We start from the raw sequence: 18,182 nt of genomic DNA, 5'->3' as shown, positions 1-18,182 counted from the left end.
TTTCAGTTAAACCCTTTCACTGTTTACAAATACTGAAAGGGTGTAACTCAAATGAGTGACAGGGCGTGGCGCCACATGCAGCCGCTGACGCTGGGAACCCTAGACGACTTCCGGTTGTGCCTTCTGTTTGTAAACAGTGAAAGGATTGATCGTGGCTTTTACGAAAGGCGGGCGCTACAGACGGAGCCCGCTACTCCGCAAGGGTAGAGCCACCAGAGTTTCTCGGGTTCATGCGAAAGTGACGGGAGGCAAGGCGTACAACCCATTCGCCTCTTTTCCGAGGGACCGACGCTGCGGGTGTTCGGAGGCTTATGCTGCTGTTGCTATTTTTTATGATGTCATGAACTGGGTTTTCTTCCGAGACTATGCCCAGACGGCTGTGTTCTGTATGCAAGGGTTCAATTGGAAGTTGATCAGATGGCGCTTAAGTGGCAGTGGCATTTTGGACGTGGCACAAAATGTGCAGTCATATCGTTCACCAACAGCAAAAGTCACCGCAACAGTGCTATTAATAGAGTTGATGGGTACATATATCTGGGTGTCCACTTCTCTCCTGACCTCAAGTGGAAGGCGCGCATACATGCCATATCTTCGCACGCACGTTCAGCGACACAATCTGTGCTCCTCGTGAAGCTTCTTTGTGACTATTGTGCACGTTACGAACGCTCACGTGTTGTGATATCACCGCCCTAAGCGAAGAGCAGGCTGACAGCGAGGCTGCGTTTTCTCCGACCATGCTCGTTCCATTCCAATGTTCGTTCATCATGTTCCTGTCCCAATATATGGCTCGCTAGTCGCGCAAAAATAATGAACAAAAAAGTATGAGTATCGTCGAGCAATACGCAAGAATTGTAAATCATATTCCTGCTCCGGCGATGGTGTCAGGTGAGTATGGTATGGTATGGTGAGTATGACACGAGAAGTAGTGTGTGCTGAGTTTTAGGGCACGTGGGAGTCCGAGGCCAGAAAGGGAAGACCAGTTGTATCAGTAGTATCAGAAGAAAGCGGAAGAAGCTGCCCTTTCTCCTCAGCGTAAACACTTATTTGATGCAATAAAAAGTTTTTCTACGAGTGAGCTCGAACAGAACGTTAGTGAGTCCTGACGAAACCGTGCGGGCCGCTTTTTAGCGGATGGAAACTGATCGAAAGGCATTCTGGCATGGAACCGGAACGCCCAGTGACTGAGGGCGAGGTTGCTTTGTTCTGCTCGTCACATATGACGTTCTCAATCTGAGTATGCCGTTGTGATGGCGAGCTTCGCGGGTTCAGTGGTGTAGCCATAGGGGATTTGGGGGATCCGAAATCTCAGCTCGTATATGCCTGTTCTTGAACGTTGGACCTTTTTGCTGGGGACGGGATACACGGGAGTGTCTCCGAAGCAACACAAGAAAATGAAGTATATCAGCTTTGGGGCCAAGAAGCTGTGCATGAAGTTTTTATTCTATATATGGTGCACGTAGTGTTGGACGCGTATATTATTTCTGGTGGAAGTCATTCTGGTGGGTTGCTGATGCGAGCAGCTGTAGACTTGCTGGGAACGCTGGCATCAGAGATACCCGACTCTTGCAGCCTCGTTAGAGGAACCCGCCTTACGCGGAATGGCGACATCGCGATGATGGTCAGCGTCACCTGGGGCTTGCCAGCGGAAAGGAGCTGCATCGCCTGTTCCTTGGCCATTCCCTCGACTGCAGTGCCGTCAATTTGGGTCACGATGTCGCCAGGGAACAGCGGACGGTTGTTAACCGCTGGTGCCATGGCGTGCTGGAAGGATCAGTCGTGATAGATGGTGAACAGAAAGCAACTCTGATGGCAAGGTTTGTGCTCAGAGTCCGGGAAGCAATGTATTCGTGGGGGGGGGGGGGGGAGGGGGTGAAGGGGGGGACCAACCAACCCCTGTCCATGCAAGCAGATCGAAAAGGGTCACTGGTATTCTGTATGCAAGATTTTTCCAGGATTTGGACGTTCGTTTGCATCAAAACATCATCTTCGCAAAAAGACATGCACTGGTACCGCCATCAGGCCCTCTGACAGGAGATGCATTCCAAACCTAAACCTATATGTCTTCCAGGGAAAGGCTAGTCATTGCGTAATTGACCGAATTTCGTTAGGCAGTTATTCCCACTCTCTGCTACTCATCAAAAATATACCCCCCCCCCCCCCCCCCCCAAACTCGGCTTTTCGCAATGCCAGAAGCTTTACGATTTTGAGTCTATGAACAGTAATACCCTCAGAGTTGACGCTGAAGTTTAATTCGAGAGTTAATGTAGTCAGAGTAAATGATCGAATCATCACCAAAGTGAGCTTGTTCGTTAATTACATCGGAGCCTACTACAACAAGCATTTTGTGACGCAGGATAGTGGGTCTAAATCATCATCAGCTGTCCCTATTTCGTTCAAATTCCCGAGCGCAACCCCCTGGCTGACCCCCTGCGAATACGCGACCCCCTGCTGGATCTGCCACGACCCCTCTTGGGGCTCGTGATCCATAGTCTGAGAAACACTGTCGTAAGGTGATTCTGTTTTAACGTATCTGGAGTCATTCTGCAGTGCGAGGAGCGTAACCTTCTGTGGACCGAAAGTTCAGAATGGAGTAATCGTTCCAACTTGAACACAAAACAATGCAGTCCTTAGGGATTATTCACATGACGTCATCCGCAGGAGAGCGCCACTTTCGCTACCAGATTTGCTACCTTCAGGTTTTGACCGTCCAGCTTCACACGCATCACATTCACGAGCATATCATGGCTGAGCGGGTTACAGCCGAGGTCGTGCTGAAGACTGGGAGGTAGTGGGTTCGAATCCTGCCACGGGCTATGTTCTCCGAGGTTTTCCCTGGGTTTTCCGAAGACATTCCAGACGAACGTCGGCACAGTTCCTCCTGAAGTCTGCCCAGGACGCACACTAACCCCCTTTGTCCCCCACTTTCCTGCTGTCCTCTCTCCACCTGTCCACATCTGTACGCCGCTCATAGCCACAGTTGCTTCGCGGCGCTAACACGTGACTGCGTGAATATTATTTGTACCATATTCAAGTAATTTCCGTGTTTTCAACGTAGCATACGGCAGCGAAAGAAAACGGCAACCAAATTTCGAGGGACCTGCATCATGGCGGCGCGATTTCGCTTTTTCGACACTAGAGCCCTCTGGAGGGATGACGTCAGTGAATAAACTCAATTGCGTCACACCGGAGTAACCAGGTCCCCCAAACCCACCTCGGAAAAGCGTGCAACGAAGAAGGCCGCCACTAGATACCCCACTGTTGCCGTTCCGGATCACTTCAGCGCGCTAAGTTTAGCGGCAAAATGTTTTTGTTGTTTCTGCGTTGTTTCTTTATATGTCCAAATAAAACGCGTATAACAACTTTCTGTGTCGTGTTTCACTTTTTGGTCGCGTTTTTAAACGTGTGGAGCGATCGGAAGGATCTAGTGCACGGCTGCGTGCATCACATGGCGTACCTGTCGTACCAAGCGCCGCCACTGGGCGCCGCAGGCGCAGTCGTCCATTTCTCCTTCGGTGACTTGGCCTGGCTTAGATTGTGCTTCAACTGGATCTTTAGCGCGCTACAATCAAACGCAAGCCAACGTCTGGTAACAATGGGGTATCTAAGGGCGGCCTCCGGCATTGCACGCATCGGGATAGGAACAAATACATGGGAAAATGGCGACTTTGGGGGACCTGGGAGTAACCTTACCGTTATGATGATAACCTTGATCTGTTTCTTGGCGCTGTCATCGTACGTGTTGGCATCGACGATGCCGATTCCGTAGGGGAATTTCCCCCCACACGCGGCAAGTATGACGCTGTCTTTCGGCGCCGAACGAATTATGCCAATGAGGTCCCGACGCGAAGACATGAGCCGGTACACGCTCGATGGCAACACTGACAGAGTGACTTGCGGGCCAGATCCGTTGAGGACGGCTTTCACTTTCTCGGGCGGCATCGGCGCGGTGGGTTCGCTGTTCAGAGCAAGGATCACGTCCAAGGGAAGGAGCTCCGCTCTTTCTGCGGGACTTCCTTTTACCACATTCTGGGAGGAAAATATATTTCTTAGCAAAAATATATTGTCAACGAATACTTTTATTACCGCCACTTCAGCAGTTTTGACAGTTAGGTCAAGTAATGCACACATTCATTACATATGGCGAATTCGGGTGGTCATTTCATGGCAATACGGCCTAGCACCCGGAAATTGCCAGGTCGGCGCCCGAGCTGGATCACGTGACCGTTGCCACCCGAACATGAGCGCCAGGAAAAAAAAAAAGCGGTTTTAACCAGTTGGATCACGCTAAGGGGCATCGCGGTCGCCAACTTCGGGTTCCGTCGTCTGCTAAACCACGTGAACATCAACGTGCGCGCCAATGAGAGCACTCGCCACCGTTGCGGATGTGACGACACCGGATATAGTTGGGCAACTCGCTGCTCGATCGTTTCGCGACCGTGCGAAAAAAGTGCTAGCTGACAAATTTCTGGCGCTCGGAAAGCGCCACGCGAACGTGCGAGATTGCTTCGCTTTGACCAAGCGATCGTGATTGGTCGGAATCTGGGAAAAAAAAAAAAAAAAAATGTTGCCACGAAATGACCACCCGAATTCGCCATTAGTATACCACGGCAAAAATTTTGCGAACGACCATGTCATCATTTTCTGCGCAACCGGCGCGGACCTTCATTGTATACAGGGTGTTTCAGTTAAATCCCCGGGCTAAATAATTCGCGAACGAGTGCACCAATCCACGAGCTTAATTGGTTTCGGTTTACGTATTTTTTTCGCGGCTGGTCGCGGCGAAGCGCAAAAAGGCGTATTTCATTGGTGTAATTTATTGGTGTAATTCATTGGTGTAAGGACGTAATTCATTGATGGATAAGGGAGTGAAAGAGCGTCCTTTTGTGCTTCGCAGCGACAAGCCCCGACAAAAATACGTAAACCGAAACCAATTAATTACTGCAACAAATGACCCGCTTCGGTGGCAGATTTTTCTCTAAAAGGTGTCCACTGAAGGTCCCAAAAGGGGTAGTACCCATTTTAATGCCGACAGCGCCCTGCTTTAGAAGTTACGCTTTTTGACGAAACTCATTTGCATTTTTATTTTAATAATGAGCGCCTCCCACTAATTCACACGGTGTGCAGCTTGTAGGTGGTATCGGACAGATACTTGTAAAAAAGAAAGCTCGTGGATTGGTGCACCCGTTCGCGAATTATTTAGCCCGGGGATTTAACTGAAACACCCGGTATAGTTCTCTTGTAGCGCCTCGTATTCAGCAAGTGCAGGCTTGCCTTGAACTAATACGAACTATAGACGCGCAATTTTACAAAACTGAAAAGTGCACGGCACCGGGGAAACGAACATGAAAGTGCTGCACCGCTTGAACTGGTGCACCGAGTGTGACCAAATTGAAGAAACCCGTAGTAAACCACAGGCCAGACTTAACTGTCTTTCAGTTCGCCGGGCATATCGCCGCGTTGGGCAGTGATAGTTATCGCAGGAAAAATCTCTGGTTTAAGAAGTGCAAATGGCATATCACTATTCTTACTCGCTTTTTACGTTGCTTCAGTTGCAACATGGCAACGTGTTAGAAACTGTTCATTCTATAAATTCTGCCTCCCTGTGGTAGCAGAATTCAGTGCAATTCTCAACTCCGCAAGTTTCCGAAAATATACATTTAAAGTACTTTACATCGACGTAGATGTGGAAATTGTTGTCTTCTCCCTTGACGCGCTGAAACGTGAAGCCGTAGTCCCAGAATCTGCAAAACGATTTCCTCCGACGCAGTGTCAAGTCGAGCTTGTCCGGACCCATGCTCTGCGCATCTACGCTCAAGAAACGGTAACAGTAATAAACTTGCACCCTGTTAGGGTTGGAGTATCACTCTTAAAAATGAACTTCACCACACAGCACGCTCCTAGCCAACCATAATCCCGAATGACAGCGTTCTCGTTCCTGATTTGTGGCCATTATGCACGGCACCGCACGCTCCGCACGGCTCCGCCTCCCGTTTTCAATTAATCAGGGGCGATAACGTTTCATTCGGGGTGATGGTTGGCTAGGAGCGTGCTATGTGGTGAAGTACATTTCTAAGAGCGTAGATAATGCAATGAAACGTCGGAGGACAAACACAACACTTAAAGGAGGCAAGAACTACTCTACACTCTTAAAAATGAACTTCACCGCATTGCACGCTCCTAGCCAACCATAATCTCAAATGATATCGTTATCTGCCCTGGTTCGTTGAAAACTGGAGGCGTACGCCTTTTTGTGACAATTATGAACCGGTGTGTCACAAAAAAGGCGTACGCCTCCCGTTTTTAACAAATCAGGGACGATAACGATATCATTCGAGATAGTGGTTGGCTAGGAGCGTGCTATGAGGTTAAGTTCATTTTTAAGAGTGTATTTTTGAACTACGCTTTTTTGTGACAATGATGAACAGCATAAGTGTCACAAAAAAAAGGCGTACGCCTCCCGTTTTCAGCAAATCAGGGCAGATAACGATATCATTAGAGATGATGGTTGGGTAGGAGCGTGCTAAGTGGTGAAGTGGTGAAGAGAGGTAGAGGGTGAGTTCGTGTTACCGTGTCTCCTACGCTCTAAAAACAGAACTTCACCGCATAGCACGTAGGTGCGCCAATCATTGCCGCTAACGATAGGTTTATCGCTTTTGATTCGAGGAGGGAGGGAGGCGTACGCCCTTTCGTGGCAATTACCATATACCCAAATTGCCACAAAAAGGCGTACGCCCACCTCTCTCCTCGAATCGGAAGCGATAACCCTATCATTCTTGGTAATGGTTGGCGCGCAACGTGCTATGCGGTGAAGCTGAGTGTAGCGTGACTTTGCATGATGATGAGACGGCAGTCAGCGTGTTCTAACTGGTAGCATCCCTGGCAAGATATCAGAGGGGGTGTCCTGGTGTGTGTGTGAGGTACTGTAGAGCAACAGGCAAGCAGCTTACATGTTTGGTGTACAATGTTTACATGTTTGGTGCTATTATAGCTCGCAACATGGCACGCACGTGATATGTCGCTCTATGAATGTCAAGATGGCAATACAATCGAGCGATACGACGACTGGTGTGAAAGAATCATTATTTTAAGTGGGCAACACTGGCGCTCATGTATCCAGCGTTTTTTTTTTTTTTTTTGCTATTTTGGTTTCCACGCGTCGCATCATTAGACTCGGCGTTATATGCACGTATATATGCACGTATCTTTGCAATAAAAACATTCGTGCGATTCGTGTTAAAATCCATCCTTTGTTAGCGCGAATACGCATGAAGTATGCCCCACTGCAATAATTTGAGGTAGAAGAGAGCTCTGGTATTCCGAAGACGGTATTCTTGCTCAAAGAACAGCGATGGTCTCATTACGTCTCAAACACTTCCCTCCAAATACCCTAAACACGTGTTTTGATACTCTTAAGTATCTCTGAAGCTGCTTCATTTAACGGCACTTGTCCTTTAATTAAAGAAAATAGTGCGCCACCTAGATGGTGCTACCATACCTGCGATGCTTCCAAGAGCAGTTCCTTGGTAGTCAATTCCGGACGTGACCTCGCCGGACGTCTCCATGAAGGAGTCGGTCACTTTCACACGGGTCTTGCTCTTGCGTACCTGAGGCGCATATTGACCACTAAGTACATGCATGGTTTCTAGCATCTTCGGTTTGCTACACCGGTGCGCCCTGGTGCGGCACCCCGTCTTCGATAAACCGCACCGGTGCACCCGATGGGGTGCACCCGCTCCGTGTGCCGCAGAGTTGCCCCGACGCGTAACGAGAAAATCGTGCCGGGGTACGGCGCGCAATCCCGACAAACATTGCGACAGGTGACAGCGAGAGACGCCATAGCACACGTACGTTATGGCGTCCTTGCGTAATTATGTCCTGCTTAGGGTGGCTTAGGGAGTTTCTTTCCAGCTCATCGGGCAGCGATGATGACGAACTCTTCGCTATAGTTCATAAGAATAAGTGGGGAGGTCCAACTTTGCAGTGATCAATATTTCAAAAAACGGCACACCGCTTATTAGCTGCGCTTGTGTCATCGTTAGCCGATATTTTCTTCCGTCCACAATATGTCGACCGCCTTCATATATGCGTTGTCACTACGTGTCGCTACGCAGAACTGGAGCACGCTACACGCTAATCGAAACGTCATAACCAAAAAGCACAACTTTTCAAATTCCCCTCGGAACATCAGGTGTCCCTCGCTACGAGCACAGTCCTGGCACCGTCGTGGTGCAGGTTTATCTTCGATGTTATCCTTGCTGTAGGCGCCACCGGTGTGGAGCATTGTGCACCCTGCTGGAAACTCCGGTGCATTTTTGTCGAATATGTTATTAGAGTGTAGCAACGGGCCTCACCGTGAGCATGAGTTTCTTAAATGATGGAGAAGCGTAGCAGAGCAGGCGTTTCTGACTTTCAGCGCTCACATCAGTCATCTCTTCGATCTGCTGATGGCGGCGTTTGTCTTCAGGGTCAGGGCAGGCGCTGCAGTTCGGGCAGGGTTATACAGATTGGGTACGAGTAAATCAAAAGCGACAGTGATGCTTCGCTTTAGGTTAGGTTAGGTTGGGTTGGGTTGGGTTAGGCTCCTACAACCGAGGAACGGGCCATAGTCCAAATCAGGGTTTCGGAGTTGCCACTCCGGAGTTGGGATGATTCCGGAATGATTCCGGATTTCTTTGAACTTGAGGGGGAGGTAGGGCAGGTGGTATTGTAGGGTAGGTGTTTTGTGTCTGTCCCTACCACCTCCTCGCAAGCTCAAGGAAATCCACTTCCCTCTTCCTCGTCGTAAACATGCTTATGGCTCACATTGCCGCTGTTTCGGCAAATCACGTCAGAACGAATACTGCCAGCTAGAGTCACTGAATTACTAAGTCACTGAAGCTACTCAGTGACTACTGCCAACTAGAGGCAAATCCCCTACCGGAGCGGCAGCCGCCAGGACTATACCTACCCTGGCGCTGGGAGCTTTGCACATGTCCAGGTCTCTAGCTATGGTAGCATGCCGTGATACTGGCGTGGTCTCAATTTGGGAATTCTTCCACTTACTAAGGCTATAGAGTCGAGAACGACTAGAAGGTACTCTGATCCAATTGTCCTTACTTGCGATCGCGTTCGGAGTCTTCTTTCATCAGTTGGTGAATGCTGGGGATATCGCACAGCTCTTTCTTCTTAGAAAGTGCGTCCCAGTCGAAGCCGCTGAAGAAGGAATGCGTCTTCAGGTCCATGTACGATCTGGAACCAAGTCGGTCGACCGGATTCTTCTTCAGCATGCGGTACGTCATGTCTTTAGCCGGTGTTGTCGCCGAGTGAGGACTGTCTTCGGGACGCGGCCACTTGAGCGGAGCTGTGATAATGCGCTCTCGAAGCGTCTGCTTCGTCTTGCCTCGGAAGGGAACGCGTCCGGTGAGCAGCTTGTACATGACTATGCCAGATGACCACCAGTCGGCAGAGCGTCCTGCATGAAGGGGAAAGGACCGTGGGGACCCCGATAGCAAGAACGTTGAGGAAATTCCTCAGCGCCGTCCTCAGCAGCATTGCCAGTGTTCTACGCACGTGCAGCGTTGACGACAGTAGCGTGTGCCCGAAGCCCTAACCAATCGACTGAGGGAGTACACACCATTCAGGAACGTCCTCCACGTTCGTCGGCAATAGCACCTGTACCCAAGCTTGGGAACATTTTTGCGCAGTTATTAATTCATGTTTCTCAAGTTCATTTCGCAATAGCCATAGGTAACTACGAAGCGCCACAAAGCTAGTGTTTATCGTTTATCTTTACAAACCAGGTAGGTTATTTCGTAGGTATAAATATCAATGCTGGTGTCAGTTTCCTACGAAACACAAAGAATAGACCTCTCCCTGTTTGTAAACAAATGACGTCATAGTGTTCGACAGCGCCACCAATTTGGTAGAGTTGAACTATACGCTCGAAGCTAGGGGCGAACATGGTCGCGCAAGAGAGCCACGGTCGTGAGGGGATTACGATGGTCCCTGAAAGGTACGCGACCTTCGGTCCTATTTTTATTTCAATGAGAGGCAGCGAACAAGTGCCCATTCGTGAAACCCAGCCCTCCCTTTCCGATTTGTTTCGGTTTCAGTCTGTCTACCAACGTCGTGATGACGTTTCTCGGGTAGAGGTCTATTACTACGCTGCATGACACCAGAAGCACGAACGGACTGAGAACAGAAGAGAACGCCGGAAGACTTCCTTGGTGCGTCAGAGCATATTGCGCTGTTTTATGTTTTATACATATTCACAGCATACTGCGTTTGCGCTGGATCTTGAATAATGTAGCTCACCGTAAGGTCTCCTTTTGAGGATTTCGGGTGCCATGTAGGGAATTGTACCAGCCGACTCGCCGTCGTTGAACTCGTACGGGGTCCTCTTGAAGTAGCCCCGCAAAACCCGTCTCGACACTGTAACATGTGTCAGGCTCTAGAATACTCAATGTTTAAAACAAGGCTCAAGACAACCTACAGTGGGCAATGCAGACTTTTGTCGTGTCGAAGTCGATTACTTTAACGCGCCCTCCAGGAAGGATTAGCATGCTGCAAGACAAGTTTTTTTGTGACGGTCATTCAGACTTTCTACAACTTCGGTGAAACGTCTAGCAACATATAATACATGCGCTCACTGGACAAACTAAAGGACACCACCCTAATATTCTGATATCTGATACTCGCTACCTGTTCTGCAAGAAGCAGTTGCTACAGAGCTGTACAACAGCTGTACAAAGTCTTGGAAAAATCCAGCTGTGGGCTTCGCGGCTATTCCGCAGATTCGTTCTGTCATGCAAAACGGTGAGGTTACCGTGTTCGAGTGCGGCGTAATGTGGCTGGAAGGTATAGGTATAGCGTTCAAAGCTTTTCTTGGCGTTTCTGGCTTCCGAGCAGCTTAGCAGTTAGAGTACCCGTTTTAAGTCAGATCACAGATTTAGTCTTCAAGTGGAGGGGCAGAGTTGATTGGATGGGAGAGGAGAATGAGTGACGTCAGCAAAAACACAGGTGCGTGGTTCGACTCCTGCCGCTGTGTGGCTCTTTTGACGAGTACCACATTTTTTTTCTTCACGTTTTTAGGCACCTGGAGGCTTGTGTTCTGTTGTGTTCTGTTCGCGTGATCCGGGGTCAGTTACTTCCCATTTTGTTCAGCAGCTCTTTGTGTCATTCAAAGCTAGATAAACGGAGATAACCGCAGTGCACGGAGAAGGCGAGCTCAAGCAGCTCGCTCTTTTTTCTCGTTATTTCGGTTTTATTTTCATCGATTATCCTTTCCAACTGCTGTAGTGATCTTTTTCCTTACCTCTCGAAGATGGAAACTTTGCTCAGGCTTTAAATATACAGCAGGATAACTCACTTGGAGACCTTGATATCCCGATGCAGAAAGCCCCGCAGATGCATGTGTTCGAGGGCTAAGATAAGCTGTGCCATAATGATCTGTACAGCGTCAATCTCCATGTATTGCTCCTTCGTGACCACACGCATGAGGTCCAGCCCAGCTATGTACTCCATAATGGTTACGTAAGCCTCCTGCACAGTGGTTGATTGAGGTTTACTAGTAATCCTTTTTTTTTTTTTTTACGCAGAATGACAACAAAAGGGGCTCCGGGGCTCAACTGAATCTGTTCTCATCCCAGCGACGAGGAAGACACCGGATCGCGTCGCCTCCCACGGGAGAATACTCCAGTGGAAGATGCGCCAAACGTCATAACTTTCTGTTGTCACGTGAGCACAAGCGCTCGACGTCATGTCTTTTCGTGCTCTTCTGACCACAAGGAATATCCTGCGGCGCAGCCACAAAATATTCCGTATCCGACAAGCCCGATATAGTGTCGTCTGCTACGTGTGCCATACCTAGACTCCTTCACCGCATAGCACGCTCCTAGCCAACCATCATCCCGAGTGACACCGTTCTTTCCCCTGATTGGATGAAAACTGGAGCGTACACCCATATTTGGGGCAATTACGAACTGCATAATGCTACAAAAATGGCGTACGCCTCCCGTTTTCAGCAGATCAGGGGAAAGAACGATGTCACTCGGGATGATGGTTGAATAGGTGAGCGCTATGCGGTGAAGTTCATTTTTAAGAGTGTAGTAACTTCGGAAATGTTTATATACCCTAAAAATAGATCTTCGTCGCATAACATGCTCACGGCCAATCAGCATTCAAAATGGGCTGAGGTGAAGGTACGCGGTTTCTGCAACACTAAGTCTGTGTAAAGCGTTGCAGAAAGGGCGTACGCCTCCGGTTTTCAAATATCGGAAGACAGAATGATATCATTTTGAAGGAGTGCAGAGGGAAGGGAACGATATCAGCGCGGCATTTGGCCGAAGTTCTAAATTTTTGTGCTCCTGATCAGATAAGGAAAATAACACTTCCTCTTAAACCATAATTGACAATAATCATAGCCGACGGGCTCAGCGAGATCCCGTTCGTATACATGACATTCTCGGGTAAACATAAACAAGCCCCAGCCACAATTTCTGGTGCCACGAAGACTTCCGGTCCTTCCGCGACTAAGGAAGCTCGCGACCAGCTTCCTTATCTTTCGCCTTCCTGATTTGTTGAAAACGGGAGGCGTACGCCTTTTTTGTGACAATTTCAATTGCCACAAAACGGCGTATGTAGCACTCTCTCTGCTCAAATCAGAAACGATAACTGCGTCAATCGACAAAGTGGTTGGCGCAGAGCGCGTTCGCTGTAAAACCGGATGTTGTTTGGCACCAAACCGGAAGCAGTGAAAACGGCACGTATAGTGTGTACCTTCCAACTTGCAGCCCCATTCGGCGGCGACACACTTAGCTCCGCAGTAGAATGCCTATTACCTTAACGCAAAAGCAGGAGTAGTACTTCACCAGGAAGGGATTTCTTATGACAGACGCCACGACTTTATCCATGCAGGCCTGTTTGTGCTTTGCGAATCGGTCCATGGCCACGAGCTTGACGGTGGCGACGAAGTTTGCGGGCCGGTATTTGGCTAAGTACACAGCGCTGCAACAGCAAAGCGTTAGGCGTGACGACTGTGAATTCAAATGGCAACTTTTTGTGCCGACAAATCGCCTGGCAACGGCCTAGCGTTCCTGTCCACGACCATCGGCGCAACACCTTGAGTGAGTCGAACCCACGACGTACCCAAAGCCACCTGCACCGAGCATCTTCAAGTTTTGAAAGTCTCGCATTTTGGGAATAAATGTTGAGAACGGAGGCGGTTTTGGCGGGTTGAGCTGAAACAATACAACACGTATATAGTCAGCCTCGCACATGATACTTCCATGAAAACAAATATTCAATGCATTTGCGCAATGTCAACATCCTCGGTTCCAACATAAGCGCCAGAGCAGCAATCAAGCACACCACTTGTGCTCCTACACTTTTAGAAATGAACTTCGCCACATAGCACGCTCCTAGCCAACCATCACCCCGAATGACAACGTTCTCGCCCTAGATTTGTTGAAAACGGGAGGAGGAGGAGCCTATTTTGTGTCGTGCATAGAAATAGACGCAGAATAGGCTCCTTCTCCCGTTTTCGACAAATCAGGGGAGAGAACGTTGTCATTCGGGATGATGGTTGGTTAGGAGCGTGCTATGTGGCGAAGTTCATTTCTAAGAGTGTGCATAAGTATTCTAAAAAAAAGGTGTGTGCCTCCCGCTCTTAACCAATCAGGGGGCAGAACGATGTCATTCGGGATGGTGATTGGCTAAGAGCGTGCTTTGTGGTGAAGTTCTGGTATAATATCTGGTATAATGCAGAATAATATCTTTCCCTCTCTTGATTTTTGTTTTTAAGAGGGAGTCGTGCGACCTTTTTGTGACACTACACTCTTAAAAATGAACTTCACCGCATAGCACGCTCCTAGCCAACCATAATATCGAATGATATCGTTATCTGCCCTGATTTGTTGAAAACGGGAGGCGAACGCCTTTTTTGTGACAATTATGAGTAGCATAAGTGTCACAAAAAAGGCGTACGCCTCCCGTTTTCAACAAATCAGGGCAGATAACGATATCATTGGATATTATGGTTGGCGCAGAGCGTGCTATGCGGTGAAGTTCATTTTTAAGAGTGTATGCACTTACATTAGTTGTCACGAAAAGGCGTTCGCCTCCGCCTTTCAACAAGTAATTTTACCTCTATACGCCCGCTGATATAAAACTATGAACATTTGAGGATATATAGGTGAACACTTAAGTTGCGGACTTACACGTTCTAGTTTTCCGACAACAGCGTCCCCTATAGCGAGCCAGTCGGAGGGTGTTACCTCGGCTAGTTTCTCCAGCGTCATTGCAACCTCCCCAATAATGATGATGAACTTGCGAAGGGTTTCGCCCAAGGTTCGCGCAACTTCGGGGTCCTTCTTGAGGCACTGCGCGGAAAGTTTAATCCTTTAAAGGAGAATGAAAGACATCTCGAACATGTTTTGCCGCGTTCTATGAACATACATACTACATTACACTCTTAAAAATGAACTTCACCGCATAGCACGCTCTGCGCCAACCATTGCCACGAATGACATCGTTATCTGCTCTGATTTGTTGAAAACGGGAGGCGTACGCCATTTCTGTGACAATTATGAACAGCATAAGTGACACAAAAAAGGCATACGCCTCCTGTTTTCAACCAATCAGGGCAGATAACGATATCATTCGAGATGATGGTTGGCTAGCAGCGTGCTATGTGGTGAAGTTCATTTTTAAGAGTGTAGGGTAACCGTCGCGGAAAACATGTCTTAATTTTTTTTTGGGGGGGGGGGAAGCGCGCGTTTTTATGAAGAAAACTAGTTTGCAAGAGTGCGCGCAGCAGCACTATCGCGCCCAGTCCATTCTGGCATGTAGTGACGTCAGATCATCGGAGCACTTTTATTGGCTGCCGAGCATCGTCTGCTACGGCGCGGGAGCAAGGCGGCCGGTGGAACTACTCTGCTTCTGACAGGCGGGACGGGCGGCGCCAAAAACAACCGCGAAAAGAAAGGAAGGAAAAAAAGAAAGAGAGAAAGGACGAAAAAGAAGAGGCGCTCGCCTCACTATTGGAGGGAGGGGGGAAGATGTCGTTGCCAACTGCAACCGAGGGAAGCAGCTTTCCCTGGTCCGCGAGATTGGAAGCTCTGTAGCACTAGTATTTCGCGCTGCACCCGTACTTCGCTTGCGACTATGTGCCCCACCCTCTGAAAACAGCGCTTCACGCGCATTCATAGCACGCGCGGCGTCAACCCTTGCCACGAATGATATCGCTTCTGATTCGAAGAGAGAGAGGGGGGAGGGTGCACTGCATTTTGTGTGACTATGGATATATGATAATTGACATAAGAGCCGTACGCACCTCTCTCTGCGAATCAGAAGAGATAACCTTATCATTTGTGGCAAAGGTTGATGCAGAGCGTACTATGCGGTGAGAACTCTGTTTTTAGGGTGTATCACTCTTGAAAATAGTTCTGTTTTAGTATACCGTTGATAAGGTTATCGTGCCTATCGGAACCAATGGCAGTGGTGCGTGGCTCAGAATCTTATCCACTGATTGGTTTCGGTTGATATGGTTCGACGCAAGCCACGTTATCAACGGTCTAGTAACACTCTTTAATGAACTTCACCGTATAGCACGCTCCTAGCCAACCAATATCCCTAATGACCTCGTTCTCTACTTTGATTTGTTGAAAACGGGAGACGACCTACGGCTTTTTTGTATACCAATTACGTAGTACCTAAATGGTACAAGAAAGGCGTACGCCTCCAGTCTACAAATCAGGGACAAGAACGATATCATTCGGGATGATGATTGGCTAGGACCGTGCTTTGCGGTGAAGTTAATTTTTAAGAGTGTAGGGCCTCTAACTCTTTCTACACTCTAAAAACAGAACTTCACCGCATAGCACGCTGTGCGCTACCGCATTGCGTAGAATGGTAGGGTTATCGCTTGTGACTGGAAGACAGAGGGGGGCGTACGGCCTTTCCTGACAATTCTCATATATCCGAATTGTCACGAAGGGGCGTACGCTCCCCTCTCTTCCAATCACAAGCGATAATCCTATCATTTTATGCAATTGTTGGCGCACCGCTTGCTATGCGATGAAGTTCCGTTTTTAGAGTTTACTACTCCAAACATTCTTTAAGTCCTTCCATGCCACTCAGAGTGAGCGCGGTGAGTAAATGGCCTCAATACAGGAGGGTACACTCTTAGAAATAAACTTCACCGCATAGCACGCTTCTAGCCAACCATCATCTCGAATGATATCATTATCTGCCCTGATTTGTTGAAAACGAGAGGCGTACGCCTTTTTGTGACACTTATGCTGTTCATAATTGTCACAGAAAAGGCGTACGCCCCCCGTTTTCAACAAATCAGGGCAGATAACGATATCATTCGAGACGATGGTTGGCTAGGAACGTGCTATGTGGTGAAGTTCATTTTTAAGAGTGCATAGTGTACTGTTCTACCGACGAAGCAAGTTCGCGTGTTGGGAACCTCCATGGCACTGCTGGCACTCCGGGACACGACAGCCCATATCATTGCCCCCGTGAACTCATGACCAGGACCCAGAAAGCGTTCGTCAATCCCTCACAGCATGCCCGTACTCTTTCCCGACAACGCGAAGTCGCGTACAAGCTGTTTTCCTCCGTCCTCTTACCATCGTGTGTAGCCCGACGAGGTTTTCTATCATGTCTCGGACGTCCTGGTAATTGATGACCTGCTTTTCTAGTTTGAGCAGAAACTCCTGGGCGTGTAGGACAAGTTCTTCCTGGCAATAATGAGCGAGAGGATCGCGCTGAAGGGAGACGGTGCTCTCGCGGGTGACGAACAAGGTCAGCAGAACGGTCGCAGTCTGAGGGATCTGGAAGAGACAACAAAAACGAGCTTACAATGTACTGAAAAAAAAAATGCGAAGGAAATCTACACTCTTAAAAATGAACTTCACGACATAGCACGCTCCTAGCCAACCATCACCCCGAATGACAACGTTCTCGCCCTAGATTTGTTGAAAATGGGAGGCGGAGCCTATTTTGTTGCCATTATGCACGGCACAAAATAGGGTCCTCCTCCCGTTTTCAACAAATCTAAGGCGAGAACGTTGTCATTCGGGGTGATGGTTGGCTATAGGAGCGTGCTATGTGGTGAAGTTCATTTGTAAGAGTTTAGGGAAAGAGAAAATGTAGATGCGAATATTTAGTTTTGGTCCCATGTTAGCACCGCGGAGCTACTGTGGCTATGAGTGGTGTCCAGACATAGACAGATGGAGAGAGGACAGCAGGAAGGAGTGGGGGACAGTAGGATAGTGTGCGTCCTGGGCCGACTTCAGGAGTAACTTGGCTTCCACCAGCGAGCGGACGCCTTAGCCCACTCGGCCATATGCCACTCGCATAGGGGCACGTTCCTATATATATACTCTTAAAAATCGCGCCTCAATGACCGCGCTCTCTCCCATGCTTCGCAGGCGTATGCCTTCTTGGGACACTTCTATATATCCATTGTCAGAAGAAGACGTACGCCCCGCTCTTTCCACAAATCAGGTGTTACAGCGGTATAGTTCTGTGCAATGGTTGACCCTCGAAGAAGTCACAACGGAGAACATTGAACATATAGGTGTGTTGAAACTTACTCTGGGCATTGTAGTGATCATTACTTTCGCAGCGCTCTTGGCCTGGGCTAAAATACCACGAGGGCACCGTTTTATTACGAGAAGGCTGTATCTACCTGACTAGGCTTACAGACACTTTGGGCGTCCACGGGTGTTTGAGTAGCCATGGTTCAAATGCTGGATCCTCTTAGCTCTTGGAAGAACGGTGCTAATGAGAATGGTGCTAATTCCTCACAGAACAGAGTAGAAACATTCGAGAAGCACCATAGCAGCAGTACCATGGAAGTTCTTCTTCTTCACTCGATCTGCTAGGAGAATGCCTTTCGTCGCAGGTGCGACGTGCCATGTCGCGAGCCTTCTTTTAGTTTGGGACTGTCAATTTCACGAACTTTCTGTTGCGTGTTCAACCAGAAACTCTTTGGAACGCAATTACTGGAACAGGTACTGAGGAGCTGGCCAAGGCAGCACCAGCAACCTGCGCTGTGTGCACTGACGACCCCACCTCAAGGACATGCGCGCTGATATAATCTTTTAATTCATTCAGTGCTTCCACGCGTCAAACGTCCTGGAACAGCTGGTCGCACAAGTGTTTCAATTTTCTTTTCCTATTTCTATTCTATT

At 48.6% G+C, this 18,182-nt stretch overlaps 1 protein-coding gene across 2 annotated transcripts; it reads right to left on the bottom strand.

Moving 5' to 3' along the window:
- Positions 1 to 1,424: 1,424 nt before the first annotated feature.
- LOC135370123 (microtubule-associated serine/threonine-protein kinase 3-like) lies at positions 1,425 to 17,971 on the bottom strand. 2 transcript variants are annotated; one of them, XM_064603810.1, is made up of 15 exons: positions 17,692 to 17,971; positions 17,583 to 17,629; positions 16,614 to 16,817; positions 14,196 to 14,357; positions 13,126 to 13,217; positions 12,819 to 12,984; positions 11,348 to 11,520; positions 10,472 to 10,542; positions 10,294 to 10,410; positions 9,097 to 9,451; positions 8,352 to 8,478; positions 7,496 to 7,604; positions 5,672 to 5,805; positions 3,691 to 4,026; positions 1,425 to 1,761 (listed from the first exon to the last, which is right to left on the bottom strand). In XM_064603810.1, the coding sequence occupies exons 1-15, from the start codon at positions 17,726 to 17,728 to the stop codon at positions 1,492 to 1,494; spliced, it is 2,400 nt and encodes a 799-aa protein (XP_064459880.1). In that variant the 5' UTR covers positions 17,729 to 17,971; the 3' UTR covers positions 1,425 to 1,491. The 2 variants fall into 2 exon arrangements, with proteins under 2 accessions (XP_064459880.1, XP_064459881.1); XM_064603811.1 differs by having other exon boundaries at positions 12,849 to 12,984.
- Positions 17,972 to 18,182: the final 211 nt, after the last annotated feature.

This window comes from Ornithodoros turicata, chromosome 10, assembly GCF_037126465.1.
Source record: "Ornithodoros turicata isolate Travis chromosome 10, ASM3712646v1, whole genome shotgun sequence".
Classification (NCBI taxonomy): Eukaryota; Metazoa; Arthropoda; class Arachnida; order Ixodida; family Argasidae; genus Ornithodoros; species Ornithodoros turicata.
The sequence above is the reverse complement of the archived record's forward strand: the minus strand, read 5'-3'. Positions and strand labels throughout refer to the sequence as shown.